Below are 16,212 nucleotides of genomic sequence, written 5' to 3' on the forward strand. Positions count from 1 at the left end.
AGAATTAATTACAAAAGTAGAATCCATTAAATGAAAAATCAGATTCACAGTGTGCCGCTAAGGGGCTGATGGGTCTGAGATAGAACTCCCAGTAATGTGTGAGAGTCTCTGCACATATTTTGGGGGCTCAGTGTGCTTATGTCTGCACTAGTCTCACCAGGAGAAATTGTGGCCTATGGAGACCAAAGCCCTTGTATATTTCAAGGCTCCTGCTGTGTTAGACGCCTTTGTTGTGTTACCTCATCTATTGCCATCACAAAGAGCTGCTGATCACTCACACAGTCATTTCACTGCCTCCAGCACTCCTAGGGAGCGTGTGGCACTGTAGTCAAGAGGCAGAGCACCTTTCCATGGTAGGGAATGGAAGTGACCAGGTACCAATTCTCCAGGACAACCAACAACTCTGAGGAAAGGTAAAACAAGCAAATTTTGTTGTAAGTGGGGTCGGTGCGTGCAACTTTAGCAACAAACCCACAGGAGGGGTCTGATTAGCTGCTACCTACAGGTTTCAGAACTTGACAAAGTCCCCACTTAGATGCTTTAAATATCAGCTTTAGGCAACCATCTATGTTCTGGAAATTAATTCCCTCTCTGAAACATATAGAGCATGACAGATCAGATTAATATTTTGTGAGAGGATCAGGTGCTGAATAGAATTGCTAATATTTTAAAATAAAAGCTGCTTAATTGATCCCTTTCATTGTAATAATTATGCTGATAAAGAAAATAATCGGAAAAGATATAGGTAGTATGTATTTATATCATAAAACAATAGCAGTAAATAAGCTTAGAAATGTTGGGCCTAATCCTATGCGAAACTTCTGTTGACCCTAATGGAAGTTCTGCACAAGGAGGGTTTGTGGGATCAGATCTTCCAGCTAGTGCTTGTATATATAGTTCTCACGTGTTTGTCATCAATGCATATTTCTAGTCTGAAATAGCATAACTAGCATGGATGTACTGCATCATCAGCACTTACATTGACACTATCCCATTGCTTCTAGGGCTGTTGCTTAATCGCAGTTAACTCACAATTAACTCAAAATTAATTGCACTGTTAAACAATAGAATACCAATTGAAATTTATTAAATATTTTTGGATGTTTTTGTACATTTTCAAATATATCAATTTCAATTATAAACAGAATACAAAGTATACAGAGCTCACTTTATATTACAAATATTTGCTGTAAAACAAAAGAAATAGCATTTCTCAATTCCCCTCATACAAGTACTGTAGTGCAATCTCTTTATCATGAAAGTGCAACTCACAAAATGTAGTTTTTTTGTTACATAAGTGCACTCACAAACAAAACAATGTAAAACTTTAGAGCCTACAAATCCACTCAGTCTTACTGCTTGTTCAGCCAATAGCTAAGAGAAACAAGTTTGTTTACATTTATGGGAGATAATGCTGCCATCTTCTTAATTACAATGTCACGTGAAAGTGAGAACAGGCATTCTCATGGCATTGTTGTAGCTGGAGTCACAAGATATTTGTGTGCCAGATGCGTGAAAGATTCATATGCCTCTTCTTGCTTCAGCCATCATTCCAGAGGACATGCTCGTTAAAAAAATAATGCGTTAATTAAATTTGTGACTGAAATCCCTGGGGGAGAACAGTATGTCTTCTGCTCTGTTTTACCCACATTCTGCCATATATTTCATGTTATGGCAGTCTCAGATGATGACCCAGCACGTTGTTCATTTTAAGAACTTTTTCACTGCAAATTTGACAAAATGCAAAGAAGATACCAATGTGACATTTTTAAAGATAGCAACAGCGCTTGACCCAAGATTTAAGAATCTGAAGTGCCTTCCAAAATCTGAGAGGGATGAGGTATGGAGAACACTTTCAGAAGTCTTGAAAGAGCAACACTCTGATGCGGAAACTACAGAACCCAAATCACCAAAAAAGAAAATCAACCTTCTGCTGGTTGTATCTGAGTCAGATGATGAAAATGAACATGCGTTGCTCCACACTGATTTGGATAGTTATTGAGCAGAAGCCGTCATCAGCACGGATCCATGTCCTCTGGATTGGTGGTTGAAGCATGAAGGGACATATAAATCTTTTGTGCATCTGGTATGTAAATATTTTGCAACAGCTACAATAGTGCCATACAAACACCTGTTCTCACTTTCAGGTGACATTGTAAACAAGACGCAGGTAGCATTATCTTCTGCAAATGTAAACAAACTTGTTTCTCTGAGCAACTGGTGGAACAAGAAGTAGGACTGATTGTTTTATTTTTGAATGCAGGGTTTTTTGTATAGAATTATACATTTTTAAGTTCAGCTTTGATGATAAAGAGATTCTAATATAAGTACTTGTATTAGATGAAATGAAAAAATACTATTTCTTGTTTTACAGTGTGAATATTTGTAATAAAAAATATAAAGTGAGCAATATACTCTTTGTCAGGGGCAGCTCCAGGCCCCAGCACACCAAGCACATGCTTGGGGCGGCATGCCGCGGTGGGTGCTATGACGGCTGCCGGGAGGGCAGCAGGCAGCTCCGGTGGACCTTCCGCAGGTGTGCCTGCAGAGGGTCCACTGGTCCCACGGCCCCGGTGGACCTCCCGCAGGCATGCTGCGGGAGGTCTACCAAAACGGCGGGGCCAGCGGACCGCAGGACCAGTGGACCCTCCACAGACACACCTGTGGGAGGTCCACTGGAGCCTCCTGCCGCCCTCCCAGCAGCTGGCATAGTGCCCTCTGCGGCATGCCGCCCCAAGCACGTGCCTTGGGGCGGCGAAATGTCTAGAGCCACCCCTGCTTTTGTATTGTGTTGTAATTGAAATCAGTATATTTGAAAGTGTGGAAAACATCCAAAAATATTTAACAATAGAATACCATTTATTTAATCACATGATTAACCACAATTAATTTTTTGTAATCGTTTCACAACCTTAATTGGTTCATTTACCAAGAGTTCCATTCTGTAGTGTACACAAGCATAGACCACAGGGAACCAGTGCAGCAATCCTCACTTCCTCTCTTTGGACCTGATCCTATGAGGTACTGAGTGAGCTTTAACATCAGTGGGACTTGAGAGGCACTCAACAACTTGTCGCAGTTACTCAGCATCTCATGGGATCGGGCCCCTTCTCAGCAAAGGGAAAGGCCTAAGCATACCATTTCTGTGTTTTTCCCGTTGTATGTTTCTTTGTGGAGTAATATATCTGAGGGTTTTGTTTCTAGGGTTCTAGCTCATTTCAGTAACATACTGCTAGTGCTGGACGAGATGCCAAACTTCCCTGAGGAGCTCCAAGGGGCAAAGAAAGGGACTCTGTATCTCACACAGTACAAAGTAAGGATCCAGACTCTTAAATCTAATTATTTACATCATGCCAAACGATGTAGTTTGCCAGGTGTTCAGATGCAAGAAAAGCCATAAGCCAGCCACACAAACAGGAAATTAATATGGGGTGTCACAACACAACATCACTGCTTTAGCAAACTGCATAGCAGCTGAAGGGAGGAGCATGGATTGTTTTCACGTGGATAGCCTGTTAATCTGCAGTTGCAGCAGCTCTGTAAATTACTGCTTTAATAAAGAACCAGTTTAGTTTAATACGGGCAAGTTTACATGAGAAAATTTTGCCAGTATGTTATTTAGGGATATGCTAGCAAAAACGATCATAACTACACTGGGAAGAGCTCTAGTTTAGACAATTATAGCAATACAAAAGTCATTATACCAGTATCGGTTTTGCCAGTTAGGGGAAACAGCACACACTATCCTGGTACAAGTACTTCTATAATTGCATCTATTCTAGGAGGGTTTTGCTGGTTTAATTATACTGGTAAAACCCAGCTAGCATAAATCAGGCCTAATAAAACAACTCTTTCATGTTTTTACCCAGCATGCAGTACATGAAATAACAGCTATGATTTTGCTCTGTGTGCTGTACCTTTAAGATCTCTGGAGGCAGCTGCCATTTTGCATTAATTTCAGATGCAGCTTGTTACAGAGGCAACATATACACTAACATAAGAAGAAAAAGTCTTCAGGAGAGAGGATAAAAAGTCATTCCTACTGAACGTATGGTTGTCAAGGCAAAACACAACATACTGGTACACCCTAATGTTGCTCTCCTTTCTGCCCACATCTTAGACTATATTATTTCCAGAGGGTGGGTATCATCATGCACATGCTGTTGCAAAGTGATTTTTCCATTTCCTCCTGGCAATGGTGAGATTGATGGATCTTGTAATCTCTCAGGGAAGGAATTCAGCAGTAGTGGGCCAGCAGCTGAGAAATTTCCATTTCACACTTCCATGACTCTTGCTTGTTTCATGGACAATTCCATGTTTGCCAGTGAGCAAAGCTATTGTAGTAACTACGGTTGACAGGGAAAGAGGTGATCCCTGAGACGATAGGCAAAGCCCACTGATTGCCATGAAGGTTAGCATGAAGCTCCAGAACTTGCAGAGGGATCCAGTATAGTTAGTAGAGCACAGGGGTCACAGGTTTGCACTGGTCTCAGCTGCTTAGCTGCATCTTGCTTATCATCTCCAGCATTGGCACATCCCTAGGTCTCTCCCTTCCTTTTCTAATCCCACTCCCCAAATAAGCAACAAAGCTCAAAGCAATACTCTTCCTGAACCACTTCTTGTCTCTGTTTCCCTAGATGATATTCCAGCACAAGGACAAGGGCTCCACGACCATCCGCTTTCCACTTCAGCTCCTGGGGGACTGTATGATAGGGGAGGAGCTGAGCTCCAGACAGCAATATATCAAAGGGACAATTAGTACGTGTTGTACCTTACCATACCCAGGACCCTACTGCTGCCACACATCATTGTGTCTCCTGTCACACTTACTCAATGAGGAGAAGCAGATTGATATTAGCAGATATTGCCTGTGTGGCATAGAGAGGTCCACATGCAGGTGTATTGACCAGGAGAAGGCCATATCCCGCTATCGTTTTGATGATCACTTTAAACAGGGCATGGATTATTCATCACAAATATAAAACCACGATTACATCTGATCTCCAAGAGTTCTGAACCCAACTCCCTTGAGCTCAGCTGAGGGCAATGGAGGCCCTTCCCTAGAAATAGGAAGCGAGGGCTGGAATAAAACCCAGAACGTCTATATATCTTGGATTAACCAGCCACCATTTTTCATTAGGATAGAAAATGCATGTGTGTGTGAGTAATGTATCCCTCAAAAAATATCTTCAGAGGATATTTATCCCAGATGAATTTATCTGGCTAACTGTGTGTCCCGGGTTTTCCACACATTATCAGTTCCTCAGAGTTATTTAGGTGCCCAACTCCTATTGGTTTCTATGGGACTTAGGTGCCTAAATACCACTGAGGATCTAGGCCCAAGTGACTACTTACAGAAGGTGATTGGACTCAGGAATCCTGTGTTCTATCCCCAACTCTACCACCTACTCATTGTGTCACATTGGTCACCTCTGTGCCTCAATAACTCCCAGAGGGGTAATTATATCTACTCCACAGGCTGGTTGAGAAACTTGGTGATTGTAAAGTGCTTTGAGATCCTGAGAGGAGAACTGCAAAGGATCATTGTATGTAGCACTAAAAGAACAGACATGATAAGAGTGACCACTCCCTTTCATCAGAGTCATTTGAGGGCAGTCCAAGGATTGCCTCACAGGTGTAGTTTCTGTGTTGTATTCATATCACCATAATGACAGGGAAAAGAACCATGGAACTGTGGGAGGGAAGATCATGGGAGTAGGAAAAATAACAGTTCAAAGAGATGAGGAAACAGGGACAATACAGCAAACTGGAGAAAGAGGAAATGTCTCTGGTGAAGGAACATCAGGTGACTTGACTCATGGGCTCACTATAATCTCATCCACTTAGCTTCCAGTCAAGGTGTTCTCACCTTCAAATTCATCTTCCTGTATGAAGCCACTGATTGCCTGAATATGATCAAAACCCTGTCTTCAGCAGGTGAGGCTCTTGATGGTTCTGCATAATGCCAAAAGTCTGGTGGTTGTTTTATACACATGTAGGAAGGCAAGGTCCCAGCTCCAAAGGGCTTACACTGTACATGCCAGATCCAGATACCTGTCCTTTCATTATATGGTACCTTACTGCAAGAGCAGTCCTACTGAAGTTAATAAAATTAATTGTGGAGCAGTATGCTTCTAAATCAGAAGAAGGTCACCACAACTGGGCCCTACAAGGGCAGTACAGACAAAAGGATGCGATATAAAAGCCAAATGATCGATCAGTGTGGGCTGGTATAGGCCTTGTGTCTCTTATGCCCTACACAAACATAAGGAGTTGTGTTAATGGTTATGTTAATATTAGGGTGACTAGATGTCCCAATTTTATAGGGACAGTCCCAATATTTGGGGCTTTTTCTTATGTAGGAGCCTATTACCCCTGCCCCATCTCCTGTCCTGATTTTTCACACTTTCTATCTGGTCACCCTCATTACTATTATAACAGCTGTAGAGTCTGACTCTCAATACTAATAAGGGTCTTTAGAAAAATCAGTGGGCGTTAGGGATCTTAAGACCTTTGAGGGTCTGGCCTTGAGTATCTCACATGTATTGATGACTTTATTCTCCCAGCACCATTAAAGTAGGGCATTATCATCCCAAGTGAATAACCCTCTCTTCTTCCTTCACAACCACAGATCCCATTCCACATGTGAAACAGCCAGGAAGAGACAACTGTGGAACCAACAAGCCACATGCAAAGCATCAGCACTCTCTCACTGTGCTCAGGGATACTGATCAACTCAGTGCCTGAACCCAACTGCCATACACACTCAGGGTCCCTCTCCATCTCCTGTACTCAGTTTCTTTTGCCTCTTGCAAAGGACAGGGGGAAGTGCTGCTACCATTTTTTTTCTGACTTTTGCAGTGTGGAGCTCTAAAGATTCCTTCTGTTTTGCTTCTCATACCTTGTGGTCAGACTTGTTACAGGTGATGTTCCTGTTCTGAACTGATGCAGCACCCTTTTACCCCATTTCCTAGTCTAAATATCCAAAAGGTGCCTAACTCCCTTAGGCATCTTGAAATTTCCCAGTCCTTAGCTATATCTTATGCTCCATCTTTGGTTTTGTTTATGGTATGATGCAAGTTTCAGGAAACCCATTAGCTTTCCATGGGTGCAGATGGTAGGACTGGTCAGGCAGGTGATGAAGTTTCACAGAGGTTGTATAGACTATCCATCAAGATAATTAACACTCCAAGAGTTGACTGGCATGTCGGCTGGATTTCCCAAGCTCCTGCATGAAGTTGGGCCCAGATCCACACACACATTTAGGCTCCTAGCTTCCACCAATTTCAGTAAAGAGACAAGGGGGGTGAGGTAATACCTTTTGTTAGACCAATTTCTGTTGGTGAAAGATACAAGCTTTTGACTTATGCAGAGCTCCTTCCCTTCTTCACAGAGCCCAGAGCCTTGTGTAAGCTTGAAAGCTTGTTTCTTTCACCAGCAGAAGTTGGTGCAACAAAAGATATTACAGTAGAACCTCAGAGTTACGAACACCAGAGTTACCAACCAACCAGACAACCACACACCTCATTTGGAACCAGAAGTACTGCACGCAATAGGCAGCAGCAGAGACCCCAACATGCAAATACAGTATAGTGTTAAATGTAAACTACTAAAAAAAAAAAAAAGGGGGGGAAAGCAGCATTTTTCTTCTGCATAGTAGAGTTTAAAAGCTGTATTGAATCAATGTTCAGTTGTAAACTTTTGAAAGAACCACAACATTTTGTTCAGAGTTACAAACAACCTCCATTCTTGAGGTGTTCATAACTCTGAGGTTCTACCATACCTCACCCATCTTGTCTCTCTAATATCCTGGGACCAACATGCCCACAACACTGATTTCAATGGAAGTGAGGAGCCTAAATACCTTTGTGGATCTGGTTCTTGGTATTTAGGATTCTGTAATTTACATGACAGTAATTACTACATAATGACCCTACCTGCAGATGAGACAATTAGACAAATTCCTAACAGCTGTTGAAACCCTTGGCTAAGCATGAAATATATGGATCTCTATCCTCAGATGTCTGAGGGGTGTAAACACCCACAGAGGAGGAACTAGTTAGCATGATAAAGTAGGGGCCAGAACTAGAGCAAACAAACAGTTGAGTATAGCTAGTACTTATGGGATATGATGACATTAAGTCAGATAAAATTTAGGTTACCAGGAAAAACTTTCTGACCCCAAAGGACCTATTAGCATGAGGAATAAGTCAGGGTCAGTCATTTCCCATGCACCCTCCCATGGCAAGAAGTATCTCTACAGTACAATGCTAACAACATGCCCTTCAAAGGGTTTCTTAGACTCCACACAAGCTTTTCTTAGCCATTCATACCACCCCTTCTCAAGGGTACCAGTTTATTCACAGAAATTGTACCCCAAAATGAAAATCAACATCCCAAAACCTAGTTCATCAGTTTTACCCTCCCAGGCTTTTCCTGCCTGTGGCCTTCATGGGTAAACCCCAGGCCTTTCTGCTAGAACCTATTCACCCTACTCTCAGTCCCAGGCCTTCCTGCTGGTGCCTTACCTGTTTATGATAGGTTACTACCTGGCTAGAGTCTCAGGTTTCTAGCTCTGGCTTTCAAACCCCCTGGTACCAAAGTCTTCCCTGGAGGAACCTGCATTGTTTCCTGCAGTTTCCCAAGCTTCCCACTTCACTACAGCCACCTGCTGTTCATTTTAGGGAACTACCTGATCCAACCCAGGTGTACCTCTTCAGTAATCAGGATTGGTTAGCTCCAGGCCCTACAGCCCTTAAGGGGCAATCCACCCTGTTACACCTCCCAACAGATGTGGTGGAAACTAGACTGACGTAATACTAGTAATTGTATCAGTTGGCGACACTACTGCACTAGAAGGGAGATGGTCTGTAATTCTATCAGGATTGCTTACTGGAGAACACTGAGGGTGACTAAATTTGTTAGTCTCTAAGGTGCCACAAGTACTCCTGTTTTTTTTACTGAGGGTATGTCTACACTACAGAAACTATACCAGCATAGCTATGTCGCTGCAGCTATGCTGACATAACTCTGTAGTGTAGATGCAGCCTACGTCAACAGAAGGAGGTATTCCATCAGTATAGGGACACCACCTCCCTGAATGACGGTAGCTATGTTGATGAAAGCATTCATCTGGTGACACAGCTGTGTCTACACAGCAGGGTTAGGTTGGCATAGCTATGGTGGTCAGGGCTGTTATTTCTTCATGCCTCTATCCAATGCAGCTATGTCAACCTGATTTTTTAAGTGTAGACCAGGCCTGAGCAACTCAGATTTTTTTTCCAGTCCTTAATACAAGGAACCTCTACGCCATACATTTTCCACCTCATATTCTCCTGCCTGACGCTGCTTTGGTGCAGATAAAATTCACCTGTGTAGTTTGTCAGTATGTTTAATTAAAAGTGTTTAATTTTTGTCTGGTTAGAATCTGGACTGCTTGGGTTCTAGTGTCTGCCCTATCACTGACTTCCCTTCTCTGTATCTTAGTTTAATTCATAGGAAAATTAGTCCTCCACATTCTGCCACCAGTTCTAAAGTAGCTGGATGTTTCTGCACACAGGCTCAGTGGTGCAATAGTTAACAATGTTGCCATCACTGTTATCATTGAGCTTCAGAATCAATAACCTAGTAAGATGCCGGGGGACAAAGGTATTGTTTCAGGCTGCATGCAGATTCAGGGAGGCACCACTGAACTGGCTTCTGTTCAAAAGGTTGTCTTCAAAACTAGGATGTCCAGAAAATGTAATTACCTTTTAAGAGAAAATTTAATTTCTGCAGAATCGGTTAGAGCCACTAGAGGAGTATCGGTACAGCATCCTGGCTTAGTCCAACGCCTGCTCCCAGTGGCTGAGATGATTCAGTGCCTTGGTATCATGGGGATTACTGCCTTGTAAATCCTTCCAACAGCTAGATTTGTACTTGCAAAGCACTGTGAGACTCACAGATGACAGGTACTAGACACACGCAAAGAATTTATTTTTACTAACATGATTTTTTTTCTGCTTGTTAAATATACAGATACATTAAGAGAGGCTGCTAATCTTCAGGACTATCCAACAGCCTCCATCTACACCTATGCCCACCCACCAGCACCTCGGGTTCCCCGTAAGCATTGAAACATTTTCACCCTGGTTACGTGAAATGTCCTCCAAACTTCCAGCTGAAGCCTGAGGGAGGAGAGAATCATGGGCCCATCCAATGCTCATAGAAGTCAGTCAAAATCTTTCCATTGACTTTAAAGGCTTTGGATCAGGCCTTCTATATCCAGGGTCTTTCATTCCTGGGTTACCCCACACTGTGCTCCACTAGCAGTATCCCTGGTAGTGCGAAGGGCTCAGCCTTTCTCAGATGAGAGAAGAGCTCAGTTACCGTCTTCATTCACACTTGGGCTTCCCCACCCAGTCCGGTGGGCCCATCCTTTCGTGACATGAGTCCTGAGCTATCGTAGGGTTAACGTCCTCCCTAGGATGAGCTTTTGCCACTCCCATTGTTTTCAGTGATCAGCAGTCTGCCCTTAATGTTTGTTAAAGTTGGTCCATGTTCTCTTCTGTTCTGTTCTGTGTAGGTTCTCATAGTACACTCATCATTGTAGAATCTGAGCACCTTCCAGTAGCAGATTAAGCAACATGACTAAATCTGTTACATATCTGTTGTAATCAATGACTCATAATTAGGGCCCAGACCTACAAGATGCTGAGCACTCAATTCCCATTGGAGTCTATGGGAGTTGAAGGCACTCAGAGACTTACAGTACCTCAGCACCCCTCAGAATTGGGACCTCGGAGCAGTAATAAAGTGCATATTGGAGCCCCAGCACCAGAAGAGGAACTTCTATTCCGTAGTCATTTGGTGAAACTGCCTTGGGGTAGCTCAGTTTTTCCTTCAGAGCTATTTCTCAGGATCAGCTAGATCTTTACTGAGGTACTCCTCTGGAGCCTGGAAATCAGTAAGGAATAGAAAACAAAGAATGTGAGAGAGAAAGAGTTCCATTTGGGCTGTTCAGCTCAGGCACTCACATGTTATGGCCCAGAACAAGTAGCATGTCAGTAGTAGACTGAAAGAGGGTGCTGGGCAGAGGCTTCACTAAGGTGGGATCTCTGTTCACACCTGAGATGCTGAAAGGTTTCTGTTCTCCCTGGGCAGGTTCACTCAGCACACTTCCATATTGGCCACCCCCCTATCCTGGCCCACCAGAGTTACCCCCACCCTACTCTGAAGTGGAGTCCACAAACCCAAGAGGTAAGTCAGCAGAAGGGCACACAGGGTGTCACACAGCTGTAAGTCACCTCGCTGGCTCTCCTGATTCCATTTCCCTAGGCTAGATAGGACTTAGCTCCTCCCAGTGGGATCCATGACTGCAGGGCTGGCTGAAACACCTCAGCAACCTTCTTCACACACCTGCCCCCACAAGCTGCAAGAACTAAGATTCAGGAGGAATCCTCCCTGTGACTTCTGCATCAAACTCCTCTCCTATGCCAGTGAGGGAGGTTGAGACCCATGGCATGGTTAATAATATGACATGCATGTTGTGGAAGGAGTTTGGGATGGATGTTCTCTGTACACAGGTACTCAGAGGACCTAGCTGGAACCTCATCTAGAGCTCTGATAAATGGGAAGACCTCCCAGTTCCCCAGGGGATGCAGCTTATTACCACCACAGAAGTCTCAGTCAGTACAAAGCTGCTCATATTCCACTCCACACGACAGCACAGAGTTACCATTGCAGAGAGGATTAGGCACTGCTCTGTATAACGTTGAGCAAGCCACTAAGGCCCCAATCCTGCATGCGCTAATCCATTGAAGCCAATAGGCTCATTCACATACTTAAAGTGAAGCATATGTCTAAGTGTTTGAATGATGAGAGCCTTAGGGTACATCTACACTGCAGGTGAGTGGTGTGATTCTCAGCTCTGCTAGATGTACATGTGCTAGCTTTGATTGAGTCAGTGCGCTAAAAATAGTGGTGTGGCCACAGCAGGACAGGCTGTAGCTCAGGCTGACTGCCTGAGTGCATGCCTAGGATCGCAGAAGGGATTGTCCTTGGGCAGCTTACCTACGATGCCTTGTGCTAGTTCGATCAAAGTTAGCACATGTACATCTACCCAAGTTGGGAACCGCACCTCCCAGATGTAGTGTACATGTACCTCGAATGACTAGCCAGAGTTCTACAGGCAGTGCCTGGGCAAGGGGACTATTTACATACTACTGTATTATACTTGAGGACAACTGCGCTTACTCAGATGCTTAAGGTTAAGCACATGCATAGGTGTTTGCAGGACCTGGGCCTTAACCTCACTTTCCCCATCTATCAAGAAACTAGAGTCATTGCCTTGAATTACTGTAAAAGCCCTAATGTATTTGAGAGAAAGATAATAATAACCTAGTTCTTACTGAGCGCTTTTCATCAGTAGCTCTCCATGATTTACAAAGGTGACTATTGTGACGTGTTCCCCCCAGGGTGCCACCTGAAACTGGGGTACCACTGAGCCCCTCTGACCCACCAGCCTGCCAAGCCGTCTCCCAGGCTCAGGCACATATAAAGGTAGGGCAGGGCCGGTGCAACCATTTAGGCGAACTAGGCGGTTGCCTAGGGCACCAAGATTTGGGGGCACCAAAAAGTGGCACCCCAAAAAAAAATTTTAAATGGTTGCAGCCGCTGCTGCTGGAGGGGCTGATGCTGCCGCCAGCAGCAGCTGCCTGCCGCCGGCAGCCCAAGGTGTCCCCCGGGTCAGGCGCCGCCGGTCAGCGCGCCCTCTGAGGTCAGTGCGCCGCCGCCTGAGCCGGGCAGCCCAGGGCGCCCCGGGGTCAGGGAGCCACCACAGCAGCCGGGCAGCCCGGGCGCCCCCGCCCGGGGTCAGCGAGCCGCCGCGCAGCCGGCAGCCCGGGTGCCCCCCGCCCCCACGGTCAGGAGCCACGCCAGAGCCCGCAGCCCAGGGCGCCCCCGCCCCCGGGGTCAGCGAGCCACCGCCGCGACCCGGCAGCCCAGGCCCCCCCCCCTCCCCCCGGGGTCAGGGAGCCGCGGCTCCGGTGGACCGCGGCAGCTCCGCCAGAGCTGCGAGACCCGCGCGCGGGGCGGCGAAATGTCCCAGCACCTAGGGCGCCAGAAACCCTAGCGCCGGTCCTGAGGTAGGGACACACCCAGCTGCAGAACATACAGACACTGATCAGCTCTGCATGGGGAGGCTTCATCTAAGGAACTGCTCAGCTGCTCCAGTGCACCCCTCCCGCACCCGCAGAGTGTAAACCCAAAGTTACACCATCTTGTGCTGCCCAGAGATCTGTACAGTGTAAGCTCATGAAATTCACCCCCCTCCCTCAATGTGGAGAAGGGATATGCAACAGTTTTCTGCCCCAAGTTATGACTCCCACACACTGGTTTTAGACAAAGAAAAAATAAATGTATTAACTACAAAAGAGAGATTTTAAGTGATTATAAGGCAGTAGTGGGCAACCTGCAGCCTGTGGGCTGCATGCAGCCCATCAGGGTAATCTGCTGGCAGGCCACAAGCCAGTTTGTTTACATTGACCGTCCACAGACACAGCCGCTCGCAGCTCCGGGAACAGCAAACCGTGGCCACTGCGGGCAGCCGTGCCTGCGGATGGTCATCGTAAACAAACTGTTTCTCAGCCCACCAACAGATTACCCTGACAGGCTGCATGCGGCACAGGGGCCACAGGTTACCCACCACTGTTATAAGGGATAGCAAACCGATCAAAGCAGATAACCTAGCAAATAAACAAAACATGCAAACTAAGCTTAATATACTAAAGAGATTGGATACAAGTAGCAAATTCTCACTCTAAATGATGATTTGAGCAGGCTGCAGAGATTCTTAAGGGGCCAGCTGTACTTGCTTACAGCTTAGAAACCCCAGGTGTTCCTTTCACAGACTAAAAATCCCTCTTGCCTAGGTCCAGCACTTCCCCCCAGTTCAGTCTTTGTTCCTCAGGTGTTTCCAGGAATCTCTTTGGGCCAGGAGTCAGTGAAGAACCATGATGATGTCACTCCCCTGCCTTAAATAGCTTTTGCATATGGTGAGAACCCTTTGTCTCAAAGCTTAGTTCCCACACCAGTCAGTGGAAAAAACACTGGAATTTCAATATGGAGTCCAGTACCAGGTGACCTGGTCACATGACCCTGTAGTGTTACAGCAGCCATGAGTCAGAGGCTGCTTGCAGTGTCCTCAGGAAGACACCCCACCCCTGGTGAGAGATAAACTTCTAAGGCAGGGGTTCTCAAAGTGGGGGTCAGGACCCCTCAGGAGGTCACGATATTATTACGTGGGGGGATTGTGAGCTGTCAGCCTCCACCCCAAACCCCGCTCTGCCTCCAGCATTTGTAATGGTGTTAAATATATTAAAAAGTATTTTTAATTTATGGGGGGGGGGTCGCACTCAGAGGCTTGCTATGTGAAAGGGGTCACCAGTACAAAAGTTTGAGAACCACTGTTCTAAGGCCTATTGTTTTCTCTAATGGCCCTTCCCAGCCAGCCATCTAGACTGAGTACATTCTGAGTACATTCTGCCTAGTGGGCATTCCCCAGGTGTTTGTAATACAAATATATAATCAATATTCCTAACTTCAGATACAAAAATAATACATGCATACAAATAGGATAATCATATTCAGTAAATCATAACCTTTCCAATGATATCTCACATGACTTATCTTGCATAAAATGCATCATAATTATGCCATAATGATATCACTGTGAAGAATATGGGGTGCAGTGTCACAGCCACTATCATAAGCAAAACAGATATAATAAACATAACCAAAAAGATCTACAGTAATATATACATATGTTAGAGAAATGCATTGAAAAAATGCTAACATATATTTTTACATTTTAGCTCACTGTAACCAGTGACATCTCCAGTTCTCCTGATAAGTTATTTTCCAGCTACAGAAAATGTTTGCGAGATTTTCTATATTTATTTAACTCAGACGTTAAAATATATTGAAACCACCATCCTCCTAGTTGCTTTTCCCACTGATATTTAATACAGCAGTTTACTTATTTGTTACTAACCATATGCACAGAAATGGGACAGACATCTCAATAATATCACTAATGTTGTACCATCCTTTGTGGTTTGGGTGACCACTCATGTGATATGACTTTGTGGAGGAGAGACTGGAACAGGGTAGATGTCAAAATGTTGTGGAGGGGATCAGCCTATGAAGTTCTGATTAGCTGGTTCATATCCTTGAACTGTATCCCAAATTTTGAGCTATTGTTTACTAGTGTTTCATTGACTATCAATTCATTGTTCTTATTCATTATTTGTATTATAATAGTGCCCAGAGTGCCCAGTTGGATTCAGGGCCCCAGTGAGCTGGGTGCTGTATGGACAAAGAAGAGATTTTTGAGAGCCTAGTTTGAGATGTCTTAGGCCCTAACATAAAAGCCCAATAACAGTAAATAATATCAAAGAGATCTTTACTAGGGCTGGCAGGAAGGAACACTCTTGGTGAAATGCTGCCATTGATTCCAGAAGGTATAATTCTTCACTACGGACAGCACAGTAGGAGGGATGCATGCCATTGCCTATATCTCTGAGCAGTGTAATTGTCCCAGGCTATTGCCTATATCTGGGGTCCATTCACATGGTTCAGCCCAGGGCAAATGTACATGGCAGGCACACAGTGCTTGAACATCGATCTCTCTTTGCCATTGGGACAGATCAGTACAGTTTGGATCCAAACCAGATCTAACTTCCTCAGGAGTTCAGGATGGTGTTCAGATGCAGAGTTCTGGTTCAGCCCACTAGAAAGGCTGGAGCAGGGCACTAGCCTCTTACAGACCCAGATGTGGGGCTGTTTGGCTCCTCTGAGGTGAGGCAGGCCCAGCTCCACTTTTCAAGATGGTATATAGGAGCTATTGTGAAGGATAATAAAGTTGTCTCCACTTTTCTCTCATTTCTCAGAGAGCCAAGAGGGCTGCTGCCACTGCAGGGCCCTGAGAACCCAAGAACAGACAGACAGGCAGAACTGAGGAGCCAGCCCAGAAATGTATGGACATAAAACCTTTGTGTCCCTTGCTTTCTCCTTTCCCTAGACTCCCCCCAATATGACAGTTCTGTGCGGGCAATGAAGCAAAATTCCACTGACAAAGCCTGACTCAGTCCCTGATAAGCTGCTCTGCTACCCTGCATCTCATCATGCTTCCTGCAGCAGTAAAAGCTTAGATTTCCCCCACACACTTGTCTT

General features: G+C 44.9%; 1 protein-coding gene across 1 annotated transcript; it reads left to right on the forward strand.

The window, feature by feature from the left end:
- Window positions 1–360: 360 nt before the first annotated feature.
- LOC116816470 (uncharacterized) lies at window positions 361–15,997 on the forward strand. Its single transcript, XM_032765723.1, has 7 exons — window positions 361–413; window positions 3,205–3,313; window positions 4,638–4,758; window positions 5,848–5,937; window positions 10,018–10,104; window positions 11,143–11,238; window positions 15,930–15,997. The coding sequence occupies exons 1-7, from the start codon at window positions 361–363 to the stop codon at window positions 15,995–15,997; spliced, it is 624 nt and encodes a 207-aa protein (XP_032621614.1).
- The last annotated feature ends 215 nt before the right edge of the window (window positions 15,998–16,212 follow it).

This window comes from Chelonoidis abingdonii, chromosome 9 (assembly GCF_003597395.2).
Source record: "Chelonoidis abingdonii isolate Lonesome George chromosome 9, CheloAbing_2.0, whole genome shotgun sequence".
Taxonomy (NCBI): domain Eukaryota; kingdom Metazoa; phylum Chordata; order Testudines; family Testudinidae; genus Chelonoidis; species Chelonoidis abingdonii.

Excerpts from the sequence above, each read along its gene's own strand:
- LOC116816470 (XM_032765723.1), top strand. The coding sequence starts at position 361 with ATGGAAGTGACCAGGTACCAATTCTCCAGGACAACCAACAACTCTGAG. Across the intron at positions 414-3,204 it reads ACCAACAACTCTGAGGAAAG|GGTTCTAGCTCATTTCAGTA; the intron begins GTAAAACAAGCA and ends TTTTGTTTCTAG. Across the intron at positions 10,105-11,142 it reads ACCAGCACCTCGGGTTCCCC|GTTCACTCAGCACACTTCCA; the intron begins GTAAGCATTGAA and ends CTCCCTGGGCAG.